The sequence below is a fragment of the Typopeltis vanoorti genome, chromosome 6, assembly GCF_054136105.1.
Source record: "Typopeltis vanoorti isolate ZY-2024b chromosome 6, IOZ_Tvanoo_1.0, whole genome shotgun sequence".
NCBI classification, from domain to species: Eukaryota; Metazoa; Arthropoda; class Arachnida; order Uropygi; family Thelyphonidae; genus Typopeltis; species Typopeltis vanoorti.
In genome coordinates, this window is record NC_143554.1 from 80,647,721 (window position 1) to 80,675,148 (window position 27,428).

The window sequence follows — 27,428 nt, forward strand, 5'->3', positions numbered from 1 at the left end:
TATTCCAAGGTGTTCATCAACTTGGGGCTGCTGCTGCTACTCACCTTGGCCTGCTGTGCGACCTTCCTACAAACCCAAATATTGACATAAGGCTGAAATCAGCTCTGTAACAAGCAAAGGTGAGATTACCAACCACAATACTGGAGAATATCTACCTAACAGGCGTTTGACACACACTACTATCTAAGAGCTACATAAATAGTGTGAGGTCATCAAGCTTTAATAACCAAGTCCAGTGAGCATGCGATTTTTGTCGAAACTAAAGATGAATGCGTAAAGCTGAGTTAATTTGTTTTTGGTGTCTAGGCCAACGTGTTTAGAATCAATCGTAGGATTACCATTTAGCTTTTTAAAGTGTTATCTATCGAGTGCTTAGCATTTTTTTGTTTTGCTTTTCACGGTGACGCGGTATTCTGTGAAACACCCATATACAGAACTGTGGGGGGGGGGGTCTTCCAAGCATACTGAAAGACTAATGTAGCGAGAGACCTTAAAATAAATTATGAATACTAGAAATTCGGGAAGTTTTGATATAATACTACCAACCTTCTTTAAATTCATATATTTGTATCCGAGGGGGAAAAATACAAATCCGAAACATTTTGTTCTGTGGAATTCGACTAATAGTTATAAATAAAATATGTGATGTCCATGAAACAGTAAATAGCTTATGACATATCCATTAGTAAAATAAGCTGGAATCTTGTTAACAACTTAAATCATAGAAATGTTTGTACCTTTCGTGGATCGGATTCACATTAAGGAAAATGCCCAAACATAATGAACATATAATGTTCATTTTGTTTGATATTTCCCATAGCTATTAAAGAGCATTTTGAACAATTTTAAAAGCCTGAAAATTAGACTCATTATGAAATTGATCAGCACAGTCTGTTTTATTTTTCAACTGACATGTTTTATAAAACAAGATTAGCCACCCTCCAGGCATAGAACTGCGTCCTCAATCAGCCATCAAGGTGATTTCAAAAACCTACACCACTGCTGTTGTAATACTACGTGTGTGGGGGGAGGGGGGGGCTTTGTAGCGATGTTTCTTGCACCATGACGACAGAATATCACAAGAAAGCTGCTATTAAGTTTGATTCTAGTCTCCGATTAGAGGACTTCTCTTTATCCACCCTGTTACCAAGTGTATGAGTTTTTCCTTTCCAAAAATATGGGGTTAAAATCCGAAAAACTCTGATTTTAACTCCTTAATGACTACAGAATTCGAACTATTGAGGTTAGGATAACACGAAGTGGCGCTATTTCTGTTCTATCCTCTCTCCCGATGCCTCAAAAACCATCAGCTATGGACTCAGCTTTTTTTCAATAACTGCTAAGAAGGAGAGATCGGGTGCTCCTAATTTCCAAAAGTTAGGGCTAAAAGACTTCTGTTTACTCCTTTTTAGAAAATGAAAACGTGTGTTGGTGAGCAAATGCGTGCAGAGTTTATGAGAGGAGGGGACTCAATTTTTTGGAAAAAGTGCAGAACTCATCTGAAAATCTAAAGCAGAATTCCAAAAAATGTTTGATTTCATAGTTATAAAGAGTAGGCTTGACTTTTTTTTTAAATAAAGCCTATTTTGAAACATTATTTAAATTAAAAAGAATCTTTAACTTTTTGGACTTTTTTCCCACATTGGTAGCTGCATTTTCCTGTTGTCATCTATCGTTTTTTTTTTTTTTTTTTTTTTTATTCTAAGATTCATTGTAAGGATAAAGTATATAAAGATCAATTGTAATGATCTTTATCACAATCCATTAACTCCTGTAGTATATATTTTCAAGTTTAATGTTAGAGACAATTTTCCTACCTTTTGGATAAGTTCAGAATTTAGTATTATCTTCTGGCTACTTATCGAATTAATAATTAGTAAAACTGGGTTTCGGTTACATTGATGCCGTCCTATGAATCAGCGGAAATATGAAAATTAAAAATAAATAAATAAAAAATAATAATAGTACAGTGTATCAAGTTCAGTAATGTAAGTGGAGATATTTTTATTAATAATAGTAAATACAAACAAATAGAGACCTTATTTTCAATAAACATCCTGTACCTACGAAGGGTCTTCAGTGTTCCGAAGGCAAGATCTCCATTGCGAGATTTTCGCCCAAAAGAACCATGGCAGTCAAATAATTATAATTATTATTATTAAATAGTATATGTTTAACTTTGGAAATAACCATTCCAATGGAGTCAAGTTTCAGTTGTAGGGAGGATGCTCCACAACTTCATTCACTTCAATGGCTATGAAACAGATCGAATTTGAAGTTGTGGAACATCCTTCCTGTAGCACCGTTTTCGTTTTATGGGACTTCTGGTTATTTTCTAAGCTGAAAATTCCTTTCAAGATATCGATTTTGAAAATGACGAACAGGTCAAAGGAGAGGTGAGAAAATGTTACGAAAACAAGTTGAAAATATTTACTGCTGTGGATCTCAAAAATTTGTTAAGCGGTATAGAAAATGTATTGAAGGGGGAGTTATACTGTTTGTTTGACATATAAACTTCAAATTATTTTTTCTTTTTATTTCACTGATATATCCCTTTTGGATGGGGATCTATAATAGAGGCATTACTTGTGGAAGGCTTTCGTAATTGTTGAACTTTTAGACTAATTTTAGTTTAAAATGTCCTCTTCTCTGTCGAATTTAATGAAACTAAAATAGCTAACCTGTCTACAAAGTAATATCGCGAGGAAAGAGCAATGAATCTTGCTATAAAACTCGGAACCAAAAGGCTTACCTTCCTTGCTTAAAATTCACACCAATGTAAGAATTATTATTTTACTTCCATACTCGTCATAATTTCATTGGCAAATAAAGACTTTTTTTTTTCGTTTTCAGTACCTGGAGCTCAGATTCAGTCGTCCCATTCGAACACTTGGATGTACGCTATTTTTATGTCACATGGTAAGTTCTGTATACAGATAATGTATATTACGTGAGTAAACATGTTGTTGTATTGTCAAACGTCATTTGAATCTTATTTATTCACAATAAAAAGGTAATCTAAGATGGTCATTCACGTTTCAGCAGTTGTTAGGAAATTATAACTAAACATATGTCCTCATTTAAACTTCTGCAAACAAAATATCAGGAAAATGAAAGCAATGGGTGCGTTATTTGGTTAAGAAGATATTTTGTTGGAACTTCTCAACTGAAAGTAGGTAACTGGACTTAGATTGGAGGGAGAGGAGCAAATTATTATTTCTTTTCTGGAAATTTGAAATTTCAATGGGCAAAACAGACGGATGGATCCGAGAAACATACGCACAACTAATAAAGACAAACACTATCATGGACTGGGTTGCTTCGGAATAATTTTATCTTAAGCTGTCAAAACGCCGTTACAATATTTAGCTAGATACATTCCACTTCGTTTCGAGGTTTCAAACTTCGTGAGCGATTTATCCTGTAAAGCAAAGCCTTCTGGCTGGTATGTAGATTTGTGTAGTAGCTTCTTTCTTTTTGAACCAAATGACAGCGCTTTAATACCCTTAGCGTACTCTCTAAAAACATTACAGAACTTCAATAAGTGAAGTTCGGTGGCACTCATCGTTGGACAGTTAAGGATAAAGGCCATCTTGAAATAGTCCCATACTATCACACAATTTATCATATTTCACTTTCGTACAACACTGTCCTCATCCAATATTCTCTCAGCTCGTGATAAACTCAGACGATACCATCGAATGCAACCAATATATAATTAGGTATGACTAACACTTTGACTTTCTTCATGCCAGATGCGGTTCAGTGCCCCAAATCCCAATTTGAAGTGTTTTTTTTTTCTTTTCAAAAAGCATATTATTTTGATTCCTATCTTGTTTTAACTCCATATTAAAGCTGAGATGATTTCTCCTTTTTTTTTTTTTAATTTTTTTCGGCGAGTTCTTTTCTGCTTCGATGTATTGAGTGCCATCTTTCACTTTTCAGGCTAGATCTCGGGCTCCGTTCGTCATCATCAAATTTTTGCTTTGCACCCCAAGGGGCATAGATGCTATGATAGTAATACATGATTAAGTTTAGTTTATTAACTTTCTATCTGCAATTTTCCTACAAATCCAGTCTGTGATGAATCAATATCGTCAGATCTCTGGTTCTTCAGTCTTCTAACCGCATCAATCCACTTGATATTGGTGTTCCTTTAGGTCTTTTATTGCTATCCTGACATCAAACACCGCCTGTTTTGTTAATCTTCGTTCTGCTTACACATTCCTGAATATGGTACTGCCATACCATCAATCTGTTTCAGATTCACTTGTCATTGTATCATGCGATCCAGCTGTTCAAGCCAGATTCCTTCGCTGTAATTTCCGAACGTTATTTTTAATGTTTCACATGCTATAACTCTTCGCTACTTTTTTTAAAGATTTTCATAACTAATTTTATCCCTAAAAAGTGTTATTTCCATTATACGAGTATTTTTTGTACTACGTTACTTGCACTTTAAAAACATTCATCATAATAAAAGTAAAAAATAGAGTTAAAGGGATAACTAGAGAGTTTTTTGTCCATTAAGTCTCAGTATGATATTCATGTAAAGTGGTAACTTTACATTACAATAATATGACAAAAAATCGTCATCAAAATTATTTCATTTCTAATGAAATTATAATTTCAGGGAAATTTTGATTGTCTTTAGATTCAAATCAAAAGTGGTGCTTAAAAAGGGATATCAAGTCACATAATGTTATGTGGCTTGATAACCATTTCAATGAAAACTATTTTAACTACATAACGGTTTTATTACATTTATCGCTTTGCCTTAAGCGTTCAGTCTAGCATCAAAACAGAATTATAGTGCGGTTTTAGACTGGAAATTAATATAATTACTCTGAATTATGAACATTTTGGATATAAAGAGTAGGTTCAGCTCGGGGATGCTATCTTCAGCTATGCTCTATAAACATTTCTCTCTACCGAGCAATGAAAAATATTTAATCTAAAATATCTTTTAAATGTTATATTTTTTTTATTTTATTTACTTTTATTCAGTTTATTACACTAATTCAAGAATGATTTAGTGATAATGGAATGTTTCTAAAATGTGTAGAAACAATAATACAGCTGCTCAGTACTAAAAACTTCATATTTCTCCAATAATAAAATGCTAAAAACGGAATATTTCTTCACTTGTGTATTGTTTCAGTACAGCTGGAACTGAGTCTGTTCGATATTTAATTTGAGATTAATATTAGAATGGCATTTTATAGCCAGTCCTAAAACTCCGGTTTTATCTCATCTGCGGTGTGAATGTTGAAAATGAGGAAAATTGAAAAAATTGCAAGTGATATCCATATTGGACACAACATACCAAAAATACGATTCTATATTTCACAACAGATGTAAAAAAAAATATGTATAAATACCAAAAGGGAAAAAAAAAGTTTAAATACACAAATTAAAGAGATAGACGTTCAATTCTTACGTAAACAGAAGCATGAGGATAACAGTGATACGTGAAAACGGACCAAAACTGAAATGATGGAAAAAGCTTTAGCAAAGCAAATGTTCTTAAAATGTAGCCACCCCGGTGGCGACTGTTATGCATGTACATAAAACAAATATAATATGTATTTATTAAACTTGTTCATTTTCGAAACTCACCGAATTAAAAAAAAAAAAAAGCAAATGCAAACTACTTGCAGCAAAATTCATAACAGTATCTTTCCCATCTGTTTTCAATAGATTGTTAAATACTGTATACAGTATTTAACCGTACCTTTTTCAGTATTGAAACGAATGAGTCTCATTTCGCCATCTACAATAGTAAGAAGTGTGAAATCTGAGAACATAGTCAACAGCATTAGATGAAAAAGTGCTGATATCATTCGTCTCGGGTATTAAGTCTTGACTACACCACTGTACATGACAAGGGCATATAAAACTTATTTCCTGGAAAGCTACCATCCAGTGTTGCAAATTTTTGTTGGTTGGGGGGAAAGTTTTTGTTAAGGAGAAACTGTGTCCATTTTTCTAAATTTGTTTCAGAAATGACTCTTCGGTTATCCTATTAGGTCGAGGGTCGAATAAAGTTAATATTGCAACAACAAAAAAAAAAAAAAAAAGACAAGCAAGCCCTTCGGATATTAGCATACCAGAAAGTTGTTGTTTTTTTCTTTATGGAAATAGTGACATCATTACTTTATCCCTCGCAGTTGTACTTTCACTGATGTTGACGAATCATACGAAATCCGTTGTATGTCCTTCCTTATCCGGCCTTCTGTAAACAGTGCGTGGCACGTGCGGATACTCGAACGACCCGCTTCTATTTCTACGATAAACCCACGGCATTGCATTTCGTGTGTCGTTACTCATTTCACACTACCTCTTCCTGCTTCACTTCCCGCTCCAGTGGTTTCCCCAACATCGATTTGCCTGAAAATATCGAATACTCTGGAAATTATACAAACATAAACTTATGATGCAGAGAAATTTTCCGTCCTTTAATAGATACCATTGGGTATACGCAAAAGAACTAAATGCTGCTAAGCCATCGTTAATAATAAATTATTCTTTATGTAATGTCCTAATTAAACAGATTACTATACCGTGGATTAAAAAAAAAATAATTAAGTCCAAAATCTAGAACCTTCAAGATATATGAATGGCGAATAAACAATAACTACACGAACATGGCGTAACTCTATTAGAAGGACAACAGTGACCCAGTTACGTGACCCACGAATGCCTCTCTGAATTTGGCCTCACCTTCAAAAATGATCAACACCTTCTGTAGACAAATGGGGAATTATGATGTTGTAACCCAGAAACGTACTAAGTCCATAATCTAAAGGGAGAGGTGAAAACTTCTTACATGGGAACTTTTTTTTTTTCAAGTTAATTGAAAGAAATAATGAAATAATATCAACAGCTTTCAACACAGTTCTACAATAACAGTGATTTAATACGGTAATACAAAAGCATAAGTAGACATGAAATTGTAAAGAATTGCACAATGCTCTGAAATGCCCGCATTTGTCAGACTAATGATGTTACAACAGAGAAACGACAATGACCCATTGTTCACGTGTCAAATGCACGCTACCTGGAAACTTTGTATCGCCCCCCCCCCCCCAATAATACTTTTAAATATCTGACATATAATTCACTGCCGGTGTTCTCTCTCAACTGCAAAAGGTTTAAATAACATGTGTCAAATTGTTATTACCATCGTTCAACAAATAAAACTATTTTGCCATCGCTTAACATTGTACGGATAATATTTCCCATAAACCGCTATACAACAGCGTTGACTGACATCATGTCACTAAAATTTTACAGAGCTTTAACTTTCTGCATTAATTAACTTTCTACGTCACTTGGGTACTATTTTGAGTATCCCATTTCAGATGCCACCAAATTCATTTTGGGTACTATTTTTCTGTCTGGTAATGGATTGCTTCCAACTTCATCAAATAATCTGTAAAAATTATTTTAATTGGATTGCATAATCACACAAAACCATTTACTCTGCAATTATCAATCAGGCATTTAATCACTTTAAACAGTCGAGTAGGAAAGCTCTGAAGAAATGCTAATTTCCACTTTATTAATGTCCTAACAGGAAAGTTTTCATTAGGAAAATATCCAAGCGAGACAATATATAAATAATACTTTAATATACTTTAAGAATATTGGGGGGGTGTATCAACAAGAACTTTGAAATATCATTGAAAATATTCATAAGTGGCTCACGGATGATTAAAGAGGGGGAAAAATCCTTAAAAATGGTAATAATTAAAACCAGGTTACTTTTGTTTTGTAATAATAAAAAAAAAACCTCTACGAAGAAATGTACATCCTCTTTTTTGCTTCGTAAAATTAATTTTATCTTATATCCCTAATCAGAGTTCTGGTAAAAATCCAACTATAATTTTCATATTTGGGTTCTAATTCCGTTTGAGACGAAACCTTTTATTGGACGTTTTGAATTAAGGTGAATTATCAACTCTCATACGGAGCGATAGCAGGGTTTTTCATCCCACGATCAGGAAAACCGGCTAGAAGAAAACATGCAATTTAAACACAAAAAAATATATTTAGGAATAAGACTAACGAGGTCTGTGTAGCCCTGCTGAAATGACGAATGTATTCATAGCGCTAGGCCGCCTGGAGAAAGCCGTTTTCAGTTCGAATCTACTCGCCGACTAGAGGAATTTTTCTAATCCTTTCACTAACTCGGGAACCGTAGAAGAATCTTGGCAAGAGCAAGCTGGGTTTTCGTCCCGTAATCTCAAGAATATCGATCGTAGAACCTACAACACGTCCGCGCGGTTAACCTAGTGGCTATGCGCTAAGCAACTGTGTCCTGGGTTCGATTCCCTTCGTCGACGTGAGGAGCTTAAGGATCTTTCTCAGACATAGCCAAGTTAGTCGGTCTTGGGCGTGGACAGCAGGATTTTTCTTCCCAGTTAGCTGTGGTATTTCCTCCCGTAAATAGGTAAACTGGCCCCGTGAACACGGATGACAGTCATGAATACTGCCCTTAGGGAGATGAACCGGCTGCATTAATTCTCAGTAACCCCCATCATTAGGGGGGGGAGGACTCAACCCGTCCTAGGACGGATGAGAAGGATAGGGTAGGAGAACCTATACTATTTCAGACAAATATTATACTTATATTATCTGCTTTTCTTCACCGGATACCGTTTATAATTAGTGATATTCTTCCATCGATCTCTGATTGGCTACCTGGTGGAGACTGAACTCTTCCCTCAGTCTCCAAAAGTTAGATGGGGCTAAAACGACCTCGCCTACTACCTATAAGAAATAAAAGACGGTAGCGGATAAAACTAACCATCTTATTGTATTTTATGGTTGCAAAAACCAATCTGAGAAAGTCTGGGCCAATCCGAGCCTTAAATGCCTGTAAGTATCGCTGATTATTATTAATTTTATTATTTAAAATTACAATCTCACTTCAAATTACATTAAAATAATCATTCGAAATCAATTGATTTTATGTTTTCTAGAGTAGTTCCTAGTGAATAATTTTAGTACTATTGTAGAATAATTAAAATTTTAAAATCAACTTAGTCCAAATGCTAGTAACATGAAACTGTAATCTGCATTGAACATGTGAATGTCAATAAAATGACTAATTTTGCTAACATTCATTATGGATATCTACGTGATTAAAGTTTGAGCGATCATATAGATATTTGCACGGTTCATTCTCCTGATGTAGTTAGTTTTTTTTACTCTTATACTTTTTTTGACAAATCCACTACCATCCAATCCTAATCACCGTATTTTGACGTCCCTGTTAAATAAATAACATATACACTCTTCTATATTACTAAATGACGAAATAATACACATCTCGAACCCGCATTCTTTTGGCTGCGGTTCGAATCCCGCTGTGAGTATGGATGTTTGTGATTGTAATAAGTGAAAAGAGATAAGTGGTGGGTGGTAGATCGCGTTGGTGCAGATGATGGCGGTAGTTGCGGTTCGTTATAGTTGGAGGGTTGAATGTTGAAGACAGTTATAGAGCAGGTCCCTCCCTCGATGAGTCTTTGAACTCCCCTGGTGGTGTTACGTAATAATAAGCTAAAACAATACTCACCAGGAGTCGTTAATAGGATAAAACAAAATTTTGGATTCTGTTAACCTCTTAAATGCAAAAACTTCAGTTACTAATGGGAAAGCTTCAGCTTTCCCATTAGTAACTGAAGTGCTGATGGTAAACAATTTTCGAAAAATGTCGAATCCTTTGGAAAATGACACCACTATACTGTCAACGATCTATAACATGGCCTCGTAATGGGAGATCTCGTCAAAGAGGAATCACTTGTTGTGACTGATAAATAATAGTATTAGCCACATTTTACATCCATTTAGAAGCAGTGTATTTGTATAAACAAGAAGCGTTACAGGTGATGTATTTCATTTAGATACAGAAATCCAAACCTAATGAAAATCAACTGAAAAGCAGTGTTTTGGTTTTCATTTCTGAGAATAAATGAAAACTACGAAAAATTATTTTGATAAAGTCTCTCGTATTAAATGTTTCTTAAAAAGAATCAAAGTATTCATTTATCTGCATGTTTATTTATGCCTTATCTGCTGACTTCTTAATCTAAATAATCCCCTTGGGGGAATTATTTAGATTCGCATTCTGTATTGCTAAAAAAGAAAGAAAAGAAAATGACAGTTAAAACTTAATTACTGAAGCCGAAAAGTAAAACACACAAATAATAATTTCATCACTACGTGACCTATTTCTCAATTGAACGTTTTTCTTTCGCAGATCATGTACATCCCAGTTGTCATCTACGCACCTGTTTTAGCCTTGGCCGAAGGTAAGTTCGTATCACTAAAACTTTGCCATTTCATAATTACAAATAATTCACATTAGGATTCAATTATGAACTAATTTAGAGACATACCCTTTTACACCTAAGGGAAGATATAGTAGAGTAAGTGTTTGGGAAAGTTATTGTCGATGATTAATAATAACCATAGTGCGAAATTATGCAACGCATAATAATATTTTGAATATGCTTATCATCATAAAACTCATTTTTTCTAAAACCTGAAAAATATAAAAGGCGTAGGTAAGTTCTTTGTTAATATCAACTGCTAGCAAAATTGCAATGCCTATTTCTAGGAAGTGTATACTACTATACTGTGCTCGAAACTATTCCGACACTTATAAACGTATAAATAAATATTTTAATAAATTAGTAATGTGTGCTGAATGAAAAAGATCCTTTGCCGAATATTCTCGACTAGTTAAACATAAAGGGATGTTGCAATGTGATTCCATTCTCTCCTTTAGTGAGGCACCATAGCAGCAGTCGAAGTGGATTTATTGGTCTTGTTCTCTTCTTGTATTTCAGCTCATTCCATAGCTGTCATGCACGTCAATTATGACTCTGGAAAGACGAAGAATATTCCACGTTTATCAAACCTGACTTCTGGGAAGGAACATTTTGGAATTTGAAAGATCCAAAGATTAGATGCCTTCATAATGTAGTCAGAGGAAAAACACTCCTACTTTTTTTTTATGAAAATATAAAAACATTCGGACTACCTTGTCGAGGATTCACACCCGTTTGATACATTTTTTCAGCCTTATTTAATCAGACTTAGATGGGAAGATGTTTTCCTCTTAGAAAACTAACAAATCGGCCACTGAATATTTGCAGTTAACAAGTATAAAAGAAAGAAACATGGAACACTAAGCAACATGATCCTCAGTTGCTCCTTTGTTAATTCTCAACGCCCAACTCAAAAAATTGTTAGAAAATGCGATGTCATGGAGTTACCCAACATGTTAGTATACAATAAAGAAAATATATTATTAAGACAAATGATACCAGTACAAACCACGAGGCATGGCATCCCATGGTGATTCAATCTCATTTAAATTTCATTGTCGGATAGAACGTTAAGTGTACGTATCCAACTAAACACTGTCAAACTTAATATTTAGACGATTGCGGAAAATCGTCTAAATATTAAGTTTTTCTAGATAAAAAAAAAAAACCTTAAAACATCGTGTATAGAAAAATACTCGTAAACAGACCCTTAAAAAGCATTTATATTTTCCGCAATCGTCTAAATATTAAGTTTTTCTAGATAAAAAAAAAAAAAACCTTAAAACATCGTGTATAGAAAAATACTCGTAAACAGACCCTTAAAAAGCATTTATAGCGCGAATGTAAGGTAACAGAACACTTTAAAGAGTGCATTTTTCTAGTGATTGTGAAATGGTACACATGTGACGTTACTAATATATATTTTCTTCTTTATTTCAGTAACCGGACTCAGCATTTACTTCTCCGTATTGTCAGTAGGACTCATCTGCACCTTTTACACCAGTATAGTAAGTATTATGAGATCTAGTTCATATACCGAAGCAGCTCGGGGGGGATAGAATTTCAAGAAGTGAGATAAAAACTCGTTTATGAAGCAGTTTTTCAAAACACGTTTAAATCGTACTATGAATGTATATTGCCAGCATGAATTCTGTAGAAGAGAATACAGGAAGTAAATATCATGAACTACGTGCGTGTCAATGAATAAGGATGCTAAATAGACAAAATACATGTACATCGAAAATACACACAAACATAAAAGCTTCACATCGGTAAATAGTACGCTAGCTTATAACCAGTCGAAATATGATGGAGAAAAGAATGTAAATTTAAAATAAACAAAAAGTCTTCAATTAAGTTTCTCGTTTAGCCAAAAACACGACTTTTATCGACATTTCCGGATACTCAGACACTGGATGTCGTTTTTTTTTTTTTTTTTTTTTTTTTTTTTTTTTTTTTTTTTTTTTTATGAAGAGGTGGTAGTAGTAGTTCGGAAACGCCTGTTCTCTGCATTCAGTATTCCTCATAGACGGAATAAAACAAGAAGATGAGAAGCAAGTTCGCTGTGTTGGTGCTTGCAGTTTAACAGGCCCGACATAAAGTGGGGAATGATAGTTGCCGGTTCAATGAAGCAGCGTCCGTGGAAGTACCCGTAGAAAAGACAGAGCTCAAAACAATGCGTCTGTGCAATCAAGGTTTGAAATCTGTAAGGAGGAGTCGTCTATTATCTATGAGCAGAATTCCTCTCATCTAGACAGCATCAGGAATTTATAGAGAGTTATTAGGTGTGCAACTCCAAATATGTGAACAATATTATGGGTGGATTTGGGATTTATATAGAGTTAGTAGCTGGATGGGTTAAAATGGCGTCTTGGGTAGAAAAGTAATGTCCAGTTTTTTAGGGCTGAGAAGACTATTAATATGTTGATGCCAGAAGAGGCTTGGAGGTAAATGTCCACGGAAAGATAGATCCGGTGGTGGTTTGTGCATTATTGAGGGTAAGTGTAGGTGAGCCGAGATGCCAGCAAGAATGCCTTTTGCGAGAGAAAATACAAGACTGCGTTTTGATGGTATTGACCAGGTTATCCTCGCCACGTTGAAGGAGAGTGTGGAGATCAGTATTTAAGATACTGATTGCATATGTTCTTGAAGCTTGGGAATGTCTGAGCACTGTTTATCAAATCAGTTTATCATAGGACGAATGGGTGTACCATCGTCAGCAAAGCTCTAGAGGATAAGCTTAGTGGTGAATGCTGTACTTATTTTCATAGATTTTAGTAATCCAACTGATAGCCGATATGAGTTGCTACGAATGTATGTTATTTTGTTGACTTTTATCAACTGAGTTTGTGTAGAAGAAAGAGGGTAGGTGATAGAACAGAGCCCTGATGCACTCCTACATTGGTGACGAAACCTGAAGACAGGGAGCAATCCACCATGACACGAGTGAAAGAACGGAGAAAAAGCTAGATAACAAATTAAAGAGAGTGGCAGGTAAACTGAAAGATAGAATTTGCTTAGTAACCCTCAGTGCCAAACACGGTCAAAAGTCCTGAAAATCTCAGAAAAAGAGAAAGAGCACGTTTCTCTGAGCTTTTTCATGGCTTGTGCACAGTGGTGGGTGATGCAGGTTAAGAGGTCAGTCGTGGACATTGAATGACGGAATCCATACCGATGATCGCTGATTAACTGGTGGGCTTGTAAATTGTAGGAAAGTTGAATGCTAATGACGTGTCCCATAATTTTGAAGAGGACTGAGGTGAACAGAAATTGTGTCCAATCCAATGGCAAGGGACCAAAAGGCACGACTTTCATTTGGATAAGAGGCGAGTTTCTTCTATTGCCCTTTATGAAGTTAGATTTGGATTTTCTGATGATTGTTTTGCATTTATTGCATATTTCAGTATATGCCAAGTATGAAGTTTTACATTTGTTGAACCAAAGCCTGGAAAGTGGATGAGAATTTTGAGTAGAATGGAGGTGGGGAATGAAGGCCTTCATGCAAGTGACGACAATTGCTGCGACTCGCTCAGAGTAAATGTTCGGGCCAGAAAAGCGGAAGCAATAGTCAGACATGGAAAGGAAGAGTAGAATCCGGAAATATCCCATTTGGTACTTTTGTAATACCAAAGGATACGAGGTTGGGAGTTTTTGGAAGGAGAACGTTCTGTGTGTGTGTGTGTGTGTGTGTGTGTGAGAGAGAGAGAGAGAGAGAGAGTGAGAGAGGAAACGTGCACGAGGAGGTGATCTAAGGAGAGGCTACATTTTCTCTGGAAGCAGAACTGGTTAAAAAATATTAAGGGTATTGGGAGAGAGTGGAGAGAGAGTTATCAGAGTTTCGAGTAGGTAGATGTAAACTCCTGGTTATTCGTTTCCATATCAAACTGATGAAATTGCCGCATCATATTTCTTGGATCTCTTTTATCCCATGTTGGTCTCCTGGGTTTTCCTGTACATTTCTTGACCGGATCTGCAACCACTTTTTTCATCAACGAATAATATTCCTGATCTAATTTTGGGCCTGTTTTTAATAATGTCAAGAATGGATAGATCACGATGAGTCATACTGCCCCTCTTTTGAATGTAATTTATCTCTACATGCCACTGATGGTATGCGGGTATAAGTCAGCTCTAGGAGTACATATGTTGGCCTTATATATCAATACAAGTTACGCGTGGAGACAGGGGAAAAAATATATATATATATTAGTTGCCCCGACAGTAAATCTGAAACAACCAATCGTAACATACTTATTTCAACATAGTGTATATAACTACATAAATATTACTAAATTTACCTAGAATATTTATAGGTAATATTTCATATTGATAAATATTACAAGGCAAACCTAGTAATGTTTATCAAGTATGAAACATTTTTGCTGTACTTATTTTCATAGATTTAGTTATCCAACTGATAGCCGACATGAGCTGCTGCCACGGATGCATGTTATTTTATTGACTTTTATCAACACTGAGTTTCCGTAGATAAGTATCCACCCCATCATAATCAAATATCTGATATGTACTCTCAGGGGGGTCTGTATATCGTACGATAGTTCTATATGATTAAGTTTTCATTATTACTAACTTTTTTATCAAACTATTTCCCCAAGATTAGTCTGTTATTTATCACGAGTGAAATATTGTCGGAACGCATATTTCGGTCTCCTAAATCATCTGCATTAATCCACCTAGTCTTGGTCTCTCTTTTGGTCATTTCCCACCTATCCTGGAATCCAACCTGCTTTGCTTACCTTTTCTTTTCCCATTCTACTTGAGATTAACTCTATTTACACATCATTGAATGCTTAAATGTCCTTCTTAATATCTTCGTTTATAATATGATTCTTCCATTGATACCATCTTGCCTAATTTTTTTTTAAATTTTCACACACTTTGATCAACTGTTTTATTTTAATCCAGCTCTCAGATCCATAAGCTGAAATTGGTTTGAAGACTGCATTGACTTTTACACTGTTTTAGTGATTTTTATTAATTTCTCTTATTCTAAAAAATTTATCCAGTTCATTTCCTACCATGCCAGCTTTGATAATTCGGTTGTCTATTTCAATATTTAATTTGTATCTTTACAGAAAATTGTGCCTAAATAGCTGAAACGTTTTTACTTGTTCCATAGGTTTCGGATGCTGCTGGAGTTTTCGGTGTTTCAGCCTATTTTCAGTCTTTTTCCTTTAATTATTGATTTTTTTTTCAAATTGTCTTAGATTTATTTGAGTATTACATTACTTGAATAAAGTAATAAGTTCAGATTAACATCTCCAATTTTGATATCTGCAATTTTCTTCACAATGTGATTTATATAGATGGTGAATAAGCTTACGTGGAAACAGTGTGGATGAACCGTAGTCTAGCGCCTGATTTTACATCAAAGCATCTTCCTATAACTTATTCAGTTCTAACTGCTGACTTACAACTCAAATACCGGCCATGTACTGTATGTTTTAATCATACAATTTGTAACCTTTGTCTTTTCTAGATCTACAGAACTTAAATACAGATCATTCTTATTTTCTCATGATTTCTCAATTATTTGTCGTAAGGTTGAAAATCTTATCCTGACAAAACATTATTCTGCCCGAACATTGTGCTTCTATAACTTCTCTTCCATAATTTTTCATAACTTCTTCTTAATCATGCTTGCATAAATCTTAATACTTATAAGAAAACTTCCTCTGTAATTCTCATGAGAGCTCTACTCAAGTCACCAGGGAATTCGAAATTCGGATTAGGCCTTCTGAATGTGATGCAAGTGTAGTTACTGTAGAACTTTTATACCTCCATATTAGATCATTTCTGGTCAAATATCTATTTTACAGCTGACACTTTTTTTACTACTATTGCTGCTTCTAACTGCATTTTTCTTGGATATTGTATACAACAATTCTGTCACTTTAAAACTTGAGCTTTTTTCTTTGGTTTTATTCGTTGACCAGATATTTGTAAATGATATGCACGAATTGTCAACAAGTTTCACCAGCTATTCTGTCTGGCTTCTTCAGGACAAGTATAACAGTACACACTAACGTTTACTAGTAAAAAATAAAAAAAAAAGAATGGAGTAACACAGTCCAATAAAAACTGAGGCATAACATCATAAGCACAGAATGTGGTGTATCAGTCATTGTTTATTGAGTGCGTTATATAGTTTTTAGCAAAATGAAATTCTGGTAAGCTGAGTGAACTTATTAGGCTTTTCCAGATGTCTTTCAGAATCATTCCTTGATTTCTGTTTAGATTTTCTCCATAGCGAAGTACAACCGCGGCTTCTTTGAAGTTTCTACATCGAAAATCTTCTTCTATATAAGGCACGGAGCTGTTATTCCAATCGATGGTGTGGTTAGAGATCGAGAAGTGATGAGCTAATCCTTCGCATCTGCTGTTCATGTCCCCTATATATATATATATATATATATATTTGTTTTTCGAATTTCCAGGCTTCTTGATGTTTGGCCTAAGCAATTTAATCCACAGGAACATGGGATGTTGTATACACCGGCGTATTTGAAGAAGGCATTAATATCCTTTGGAGATCTTAAAATATGGCGTATCGTCTTGACAGGTTTGACAGCAACTCTGACGTTGAAAGACAAGGAGTTTGGTTATTTTTGTTGACACTGAGCCTGCATAAGGGATGACGATGGATGATGTATATTGCGCGACAGGAGGTTGCTGCTGTGGAGGGTTTCTCTGAAAAATCCTTATGATTATATTTCTTGGGTAACCGTTGTTTACTAGGGTTTGAGATGTGAGAGTGAGTTCATCAAGATCCCCTTGATCAAGGAGATCTTAATGAACTCTATAATCTTGTGTCCTAAACTTGCATAAAGATATCTATTGACAATAACAGAGCCAATGAGACTTTTCTTTATTTCGTGCGTGTTCTTCCTCTCCACATGAATTTGTGCAAAACTTTATGCTAGAATCTGGTATTTGTAATGACTTTTCATGTCCTGAACAGAAATCCAGGTGTTCCCGTTTTTCCTCGTGCGTTACTCAGTAGCTTGTAAAGGACAAGTAACTTGATTAATACCTTGACAGCGTTAATTGGTTAGATGGGATTGGAAAAGTGATATTTCCAACTAGAGAGAATCATGGAAATCAACTGAGCTGCCGATGCTCATACCCAGGAGTTACTTTCATTATAATAAGCTTTGCTCTTTTCTCCAAATTTTCTCAAAACATTCCTGTATATCTAGTGTTAAGTTCCTGCCCTGCTGTTTAGATCTTCAATAAGAACCAAGTTTTTCTTCTTTATTTCAGCTATCTTCTCTAGTGATTTGAAAAGTTCCTTCTCTTCTTCCTTAGTAGAACCTTCTTTTGAACGATAGGCACAAATAAGTCTCATTGTCTAAATGGCCATTTTGATATATGCCACTTCAATATACTTCATATTTATCATCCATTCAAGAAGATTATCTTCGTGTAATGTTGAACACTTGCTACTACCTTCCTTATCTGATCATTATTACCTAAACATAACGTCCTGTAGCTGTTGATTAGAAGAATATCAAGTTTTTGTCTTCTTTGTTTCAACAACACCAATTATGTCGATGTCGCATACTTATCTAATCTTTCTACCAGTTCCATTATTTTCTATTGATACTACTTATGCTGACGGTGCTGCCTGAATTCTCTGATGTCGTTTGTTGCATTAGCTTTGACTTTTCACTGTTTGTTCTGATTCCCTCACAAAAAAAAAAAAAACAGCGGGACCTTGTTTAACGTTCCAACCGACATGACATTTCATTTTGTTGTACCATCATTGTCTTTTGCGTTTAAGTCGTACAGAATACAATTTGGTTAAACCTCCATACTTCCAGCCCATCCTTGTTTGTTCGGTATCTAGACAGATACCTACTACTGCTACTACATGAAAAGGTAAAGATTAGACATTATCTCCACATTCCTTAAAAGGCATTGTTTCGGCCTCTTCCCAATTATATAGCTGTGATCCTTAAGCCCCACATAGATTTGAAATGAGGCCCCACATAGATTTGAAACCGTCTTCTTCGAATCACTGTAGCCTTAAAATACACAAAACAAAAATAAAAAAAAACGTCCAATTTCCGCTGGACACCGTATTTAAAACTGCTGGCAAAGGTGGAGCAAGCTCGAAATGTGCTCTCAGTAAGATTTTCATTATCAGACACTTAGAGTTCACAATGCAAGTGAATTTCCGCCTTCGCCTTATTTCAAAATAGGATGGTTTATCAGATTTCATTAAAAATTATACCGTAAGTATATTTGTGTTAATGAAAATAGTTCACTAAGCGTATGAAGCCGTCATGTTACAATAAGGAAATAATGTGCAGAGGAAAAGCGCTGAACTTTATTCTGTGCGTGCAAACGAATAAAGAAAGTTAAACAGACCGTAAGAAACTCAACCCGCACCCACCCCCGTAGATTCAATAATTAAGGCTATAGAGGTTAGCTTTATTATGCAGTAATGCTGCATAATGACTTACTGCTATTCTAGATGGGTTATTTTTCTCCTTTGAAATTAAGTAGCTGGAATAAATATCCGCAAGTATAACGTCGTAAACTATTTTGTATCGAAATATTTTATGCAATGGTGAAATTATTTTAATTTAATCTAAAATCCATTGTTCCAAAAGTATGATAATGAAGCCTTGCAATCAAGTATAAGAAGCTTGTCCTATATTACATATACAATCATCTCTCGACTTACGTCGGGGTTCCGTTCCAACCGGCTGGACGTAAGTCGATACATTAAATCAACAGAGTAATAGGGGTTAGGGACTTAACCGTAATAAGTATACAGTCATTTTAATTTTTAAACCTTATAAAACTGTACTGTGCGTTACTGCCACTATAAAACAGGAGAATAATCACCCAAATCTTCCTCCACAATTACATCTTCATTACCTTCTCTGTGTGAAGCACCAGGCTGCGGCTCTTCTGGTGTAACCTTTGTGTTTTGGATGAAAATGCCCGATGTGCTTTGCTTATTCCTCTTCTTTTCATCATAAATTTGGTTACACCAAGGAAACATCATGTACTTTCCTTTCTACTAATAAGTAGCGTTCAACATTGGGGTCCATGTCTTCAACCATTTTGAGAACATTGCTAACTGCAGAGAACATTTCTGCAAGACTCTTCACTGTGAATTGTTTAACTTCCTCTCCTTGTTTCTCTTTTTCCTCTTCGTTTTCTCGTTCTTCCTCTTCCGCAACACGTTGTTCCTGCAGTTCGACCAATTCTTCGTTGGTCAACTCTTCAGGGATACTTTCTATGAGTTGAATTATGTCGTTATCATTCACTTCGAGATTCAGATTGTTTGATAGGCCCACTATTCTTCACTCAATATAGAAAGGTCTTAATTTTTTTTCAAAACATCCAAAATCGTTCACAAACATTTTCAATGTCTTTTTCCATATGTCACTCATGCACTGAGAGGTCACTTCGTCCCAAACCACAGCAATATTTTTAACAGCATGATAAATATTGAATGCTTTCCAGAGTTGCATGACAGTCTGATCGTTTCCTTTAGTAGTGGCTTGTGGAAAAGTTCTTCGTAGATAATAAGTCTTAAACACTGCAAGAACTCTCTGATCCATCGGTTGGAACAATGAAGTAGTGTTTGGAGGGAAAAACATGACCTTGAACTTGGTGAAGATCAACGATGTAAGACAGATGACCTGGAGCATTTTCTAGAATTAATAAAATTTTAAATTCTACATTTTCTTACACACAATAGCTTTTCATTTCACTCGCATATACAGTTGATTAAGGCATCAGCAAACAATTTTTGAGTCATCCACGGCTTCTCATATCTCCGCTAATGAACTGGAAGAGTATGCTTCCTAATGTTTATGAAGGCTCATGGATTCTCACTGTGCCATATCACAAATGGTTTCAGTTTATATCCAGCCACATTATCCCCCTAACAGAATCGTAACACGTTCTTTAAGAGTTGATTAAGGCATCCCGGCATAGATGAAACCAAGCATAGATTTTAGCTTTTTTGTGGATGAATTGTCCGCTCGGACATTTTTTCCCGAAACAAGGAGGTCCCATCCATATTAAATATTTTCTGTGGCAAATAATTTTATCCAATTTTTCCCCAAACTCCTTAGCAGCCTTCTCATCGGAACTTGCAGATTCGCCATACATTTTCACATTATGCAGCGCAACAAGCTTCTTGAATCTCATGAACCAGCCGGAAGAAGCGTTGAATTCGTAGTCGTAATCGGATCCTGCTTTCTCTTCAACGTGTTGATGAGACTTAGTGCCTTAGCGGTTATGGTCAGAGTGCTAAGAGGCGCTTTTGATTCAGGTCCTCTATGCAAGATGGAAGTGGCCTTTCCAGTCACCGATAGGACCTTGTCGTTGCTTCGTCACTATCGCTGAACTTGCAACTTCGTTTCAAGATCAATTGCTTGTCTCTTTTTCTGTGATTCTTCACTATATGTTTTAATTGGGCGTGTAGGGGCCATGTTTCACAAAACATCGTAAAATATTTAACGATAAATACACAAATTACGTATTTTTTAAACACAAAATCAACAAAGGAACTGTTGAAGCCACATGCCGACTGCCGAGGGAGATTGCCGCTGAATGCGCTGTTGCCACTGCATTGCTAAATAAAAACCTTTTTATTTGACTTTACGCTCGCTTGCGTCTCGTTCGAAAGCATAGTCGGAATAAATGTTATTTATTCCCTTATGGGATCACGGACGTATCTTCGAACGGACGTAAGTCGAGGGATGACTGTACTGTGAAGCGCAGTTGCCATGCCGCTGTCCTTGGTGGTGCGTTTGGATTATTGTTGAGTTTACACTGTTATCCGTTTGCCAGTCTTGATTTTCGATGCATAAATTCCCCCATTTATATACTTATTTTACAAATATTTGTTGTTTAATAATTAATCTAATAACTGTTGTTGGGTGGCTTCACAGGTTTTACCTTTGACCAGTAATAGAAACTGAACAGTGATAAGTACTTAATAACCTATAGACTTTGCCATTACAAAAGATACACAGAGCTAGTAATAATTCCTTATGTTTAAACCAATTTGAACATATAAAATGAAGTGCATTATATTAAAGCAGATACACCGCGGTCTTTAGAGAAACTCTCTCTATGAATGCACACATTCTTGTTGTTTATTTCTAATTTTTAACCCTGGGTAATATTTATCTTGTATAACGTTCTGTTATCCAAGGTAAAATCTACTAACCGCGATTACAAAATATAAAAACCAAGAGAGTAGATTTGAAAAGTATGGATGAAATATTAATAATACGAAAACCATCTTGCACGAAATCCGTATTGTGTTGATGAAATCGTCGTCCTCTGAGCAATTCAGGTATAGGCTTTTTTATGTCCTGTTCCTGCTCTGTAGATGAAATTAATCTTTCCATCTTAATCTTGGAATTCTGCGGTCTCTTCTTCCCGTAGAGTTATATTTATATGCTAATTTGTGGATCCTATTGTTATTCATCCTTTCTATGTGCTGTAGTCGATTTTGCTGATATTCTTCTATTTCTTGTACTATGTTCTTTGTATTCAATCGTACTCTTATTTCTGTGTTTTTCTTTATCTAACCTAGTGAGTCCCAGGAGAGATCTTAGAAACTTCATCTGTACTGCTTCTATCTTTTTGTTTCAGAATCCAAGTTTCACTTCTAAATTTGAGAGATGGTTTTAGAGGTCATGTTATGTAATCTTAATTGAGTTTCTTTAGTCATTTGTTTCCAAAATTTCTTTTATGCCATTCATTCTATTGTAAATTTTGTAGTCTTGCTTCCAATTGCGAATCAGTATTGTATTGCGAGATTATATTTCCCAAGTATTTGAATTCTGTAACTTGTTCTATTATTTTATTGTTAAGCATTGTTTTTATTGTTATTGTTGATGAAATATGGAATTTAATTGCAATTATTATTAGCATAAAAATAATGTCTAAAAATAACTGTTGCTGATTTTAAATATTTTCGTTTTTATTTTTATGTCAAAATGAACATAAATTATTCCTAATATTGAAATCGATGCATCGGACATTTAATAAAGAAAAATTACAAAAAAAACATATTCACCAAAAATTATTTCAAAAAAATAAAAAAAACTTCGTAATCTGTTTTGTTAAGATATTCAGTAGAAGTTACTTGTCCAGGTCCTTTTGGTGATATTCATCAAGTGTATAAGAGAACAAACATGTATATAAATTTATGTTGTAATCTTTATAAGCTGCTCAGGATTACTGGTGAATGACCATGTTTTGTTTTAGTTGTTGTCTACGACTTGTCACAAACAACCTTTGATGCGAAATACCCAGAAAATTAAAAACAGATCGTGACTCGAACTCACAATCTGGAAAAATGATGCAACTCTCAGAAGCATGGTGACAGTGTGCACACGTGAAAAGTCTTTTGATAAGGAGATTGAATGATACGTTAGCAAGGATACAACTGACAGTCTTAATCCTGAAGTACAGCCTTTCTAGGCACACGATCTAGGACATTTGGCAAGTCAATCAAATGGAAACTTTTCTTCATATTATTTCTCTGATAAGTCAGAAATTTATGTAGCACCTTCCTCTTTAAGAATCTTACACAGTCAAGCTGATTACAGATGCTTAACTGCATTATATAAATAAATAAAAAAAACTTCAAGACAAGAAGGCTGTCGCATATCTCTAAGTAATTAAACAGCATTTTTCTTATTATTTTTTTTAAACTGAGGGAACTTTGGAACATCAGATTGATATTCTATGTTTAGCTCATATTTTGATATGTTCTACACTGTAAATGAAGCGCCGTTCAGATTTTGCTTGTTTCTTATTTGAATTCCGTTATGAGTGAACTCTAACCTGGACACTTTCAAAGAAATAACAAATATAACTTCCTTATTGACATAGGATCGATTTAGCCAGAACAGGATGCATTTTTAAGCACTTCCATTTTTGAAAGGTTAATAAATGATTTAGAGAACAAAACAGTCAAATTTCTCTTAGGAAACTATCTACGAAGCAACTCAGTTTTACACATGACTTCCCTCAATCTTTCCATTAATTTTTATATATTGACTTTCGATCTACATTTATGTATCATATGGATGATCAAATTAATTATTGCTTCTAATAATAAAGTAACTAACACCACCCAGCATACATGATCTCCTCTAGTGATAGGCAGTATTTACGTACTACTGCTAGAATATATGAATGACTGATTCCCTCTTAACACTGAAAATATTTCCAATTTTCTAGATATTTAGTAATAAGAAGTTACCGATAATTTTATATCGACTAAATACTCGCTAATCCGAGTGGATCTCAATATATTTTTTAGGATAATCGAAACTCGGCATGTAACATTCAGTGCTGTCAATGTTTACGTGATCAGTAACATCCCTGTCAGTTGATGCAATTGGATTGAGCATTCCTATCGTGGAAGGTCATTTGAAAGACTATCTCCATTAAAAACTTAAAGAAACTGAACACTCGTGCCCTTTTCCCTTCAGAAACAAAAGAGCAACGCAAGCGCTGCTCTCTTGAGTCAATTACAGAAAAATTCTAGGATGTTCTCTTTCCAAGAATGATCCCTCTAGCTTTACACCCTTCACCGAATTGGATACTTACAAGTGTGTCACCACTTCCTAGGTGGCTCATTAAGGTCCGACTGCCTGGCTCCGCTCTTCAGCCGAGGGGGATGGGATGATGGAAGAATGGATCAATCTATCAGATAAAGTCGACTTTTTATGGGTTAGTGGAATCGGCTAGTTTCAAGGCGTAGCCTTGTGAGCTTGATGGATGGGTTAAAGGCCACATGCACTTTGACATCAATGGTATGCTGTATTTCTCTATACTTGTTTTTCAAAATTTTGCTTGCATTTGCTCTTTCTATTTAATATTTTGCTCTCCTCTCTATCTATATTTAATAACAAATCTCTCGGACTCAGAGAGAGAGAGAGATCATTTTATTTCCATTTACAAATTTACATCTGGAAGACTGCTTAATTCTCTTTCAATCTCAGTCTGATTTATCGATAATGAAAGAACAAATATGGTCCTAACAGAGGCTTTCTTTTAGAGATATGGCAAAGATAAAACAAGTCCCGTTTATAAGGAGCACCCACCTTATCAGAGATTTCCGGAGACTTATTTTATCCCTCCTCCCAGGAAACTTTTGTATTACCTGGATTCAGCAGGTACTATTCGCAATTCGGTCTTAATAGTATGTCTCCACAGCGTTGTTAGTAGCAACAACTTGTGTTACAAATACCCTGGGCTTTTGAATTTCATCTGGGAACGCGAGGAACATAAGAATATTTCGCTGGAAACAGTTAGCCAATCTCACAAGGAGTAGGTTTTTTTTTTCTTCAAAACAGAACCATTAGGAAATGCACGCATGCTCGCGTACTCATCTGTGTGTTAACTGTCATATTTACTATAGATAACGCGCACATTTAAGAAATTTTAAAAATAAATTACTCTGCCCATTATATATACAATAAAGTGAATACTTTAAAAGCCATATAAAATTTAAGTCACGTTAAATTTCGTTTTCTGTGAGTTCATTTAATAGTGAAGTCACGTAGTCAGCTAAAAGTTGGAAAAATATGTGTTGCGTATACTCGTATAGTTGCAACGATAATACCATTCGCAAACCGAATTTAGTTGTACGTTGGTTGGAATTCCTGTGCACTGTATAGTTGTGACGTTAAGTTTTATAGTTTTCAAACTATGAACAACTCGATAACAGATTTTTTTTTTCTTGTACACAATAATTCTTCTTCCTAAGTCTCTTTCTATCCAGTACTGGATATAGACTAAGTATCAATTTTTAGTTGTTTCTGTTCTTGGCTAATTCTACCATCTTATGTAAAATCTTGGAACCTCTGTAGCTCATTCAGTATAAACGAAGTCCTTTGGTCGGAAAGACCTGGATTCGACTCCCGTCAGTGACGTGAAGAAACTTTATCCGGTGTCTTTCGACTAAAGGTGAGTTAACCAGTCTCATACGGAAGTAGGAGAGGGTTTTCCCCATCCTGTAACTCTGGTTTTTCATCCCTCAAAACAGGCAAACCGATCTCGTGAATACACATGGCTAGGCTACAGTCATAAAATATACTACGGCAAGGAAGGCAATGGGAAACCACCTTGCTCGTAATCATCTCCCCAATATGGTAGCATATAGCTACCCCCCCCCAACCAGCAGTATGGCTGAGGGAATAGGATAGATAGAAGTAAAACCTTCGTAGATCATCGCTCTATCTTGTTCTTTGGCGATTTTACTTTCTCTTAGTATCCACTCAGAGCTTAATTTTGTCTGTCTTTCACCTCTTAATCAGCTAATGTGGCCAGCGCATCTCCATTTACATGCTTTCTAATATTTGACAATATTTCCTACTCGAGTCATCTCTATAATTTCATCTTTTGTTGTTATGTGAAGCATTCTTCTCTCCAAAGTATTTTGGGAGACACCAACGTATCTTTCTTTTTTTTTTTTTTTTTTTTTTTTTTTCCCCTCGTTACTAATATATCTTTCATAGATAAACACTGGAGTAATGCTGGTATTAAATAGCTTTCTTGTGAAACATACGGGTAAATCTCCTAATTGATAAATCTTCTAGTGTGATTTCACTATTTATTTCCTTATCTTGTTTTACTTAAAGCTGACTAATCGTCGGAGGTAAATACAGTCATCCACAATTTCAACCAGATCTTCAGCTACTTTTAGTTCAATTTGATCGGAATTTGCCATGAATTTTGTTTTAGTTATATTAATCTTTAAGTTTTTCCTGCTTTCTCTCAAGTTCATTTATCATTTTCTGAATTTCTTTATTTTTTGCTATTTTTAGATTACGTTCATTAGTGTTAATTTCATAGTTTTCCTATGATACATTTCTAAAGACTTCTAATGTAGCAGAAAACAATTCCCGTTATATTGGATATCCGTGCCTCATTTCTCTCTCTCTCTCTCTCTCTCTCTCTCTCTCTCTCTCTCTCTCTCTCTCTCAATGTCAAATTCCTTTCTCTGCTGATTTATAACCCGATAGGCTTTGTTTATAATCAAATAATATGATATATCTTGCTGGGATGGCTTGTTTTTTTTTATACGTATTTATTATTGTTTATTATAATATTAAGCGTGCTTATTCATATGCCGGTGCATCATCCAAAAACTTCATACTATACAAATAATGGATATAAAAAATTTGTACAGTTGAGGCAATAAACTAATTGGCCTATAGATATTGATATAATCTCTGCTGTCATTTTATATAATAAGATAACCATTGATTTAAACCCATTGCTGTAAATTATTTTTATGTGGTCAAAATATCATTGAACTTATCCAATAAGACCTTATAAAAATGTGCAAAGTTTTTTTAAGAATTTTGATAAAATAAGATCTACATTATCTGAGGATGCATGTCAGCGGTAAAATACCGTACTCTATTTCTCTGATAGGTTAACAAGTTTTGTAGATTTGCCTTGACCACTAATGGATGGCTCTACATTTCGAAGAGTGACGAAAACATTCGGGAATTACCAAATTAAGATTTCGACATTAATCAACGTTATTATTTCAAGAAAGATCTGTCAAATTACGTCTTTAATGACGGCATGCATTCGCAAGCCACGGTTTTTCATTAAGGCAAATTCTGGCGTTATCTTTGGTGGGTTCGTATTGGATCTTGAGCCTTCTCATCAGATCCAATGCATATTACTACTACCTTGGCCTTGAGGTGGGGAAAAAAATGAGCGAAGAATACGAATAATAATTTTACTTCTTGAGGATCGTTATTTCCATTAGGGTTAGTAATAACCACTAATTATTTTCGTTGCGTAAAACGTGGCAACCAATTTGCTTCCGTATTTGGGCATCTATTCAAAACTCATTTGACCAGGATGTGATCTTCCAACTTACAAGCCATGACTTCTGCTAGGAGAGAATGATGAATACTTCAAATGCTTATAAGTCGTGACTTTCGAGTCTAGTCAAGGAAGTGTTATTTCCAGGTAGTTACCAGAACCATAAGCCATATAATTATGGCAGTTCCGTGAACACAGAATTTCTTTTACTCTTTCAGGGTA

General features: G+C 35.1%; 1 protein-coding gene across 1 annotated transcript in view; it reads left to right on the forward strand.

Annotated features, from left to right (window-relative positions):
* LOC150105628 (sodium-coupled monocarboxylate transporter 2-like) overlaps positions 1 to 27,428 on the forward strand; it is a 69,432-nt gene that overhangs the window by 2,632 nt on the left and 39,372 nt on the right. The window contains exons 2-4 of the mRNA XM_090394953.1: positions 2,854 to 2,919; positions 10,268 to 10,319; positions 11,781 to 11,848. Coding sequence (XP_090251079.1) covers positions 2,854 to 2,919; positions 10,268 to 10,319; positions 11,781 to 11,848 — 186 coding nt within the window. The remainder of the gene's footprint in view (positions 1 to 2,853; positions 2,920 to 10,267; positions 10,320 to 11,780; positions 11,849 to 27,428) is intronic.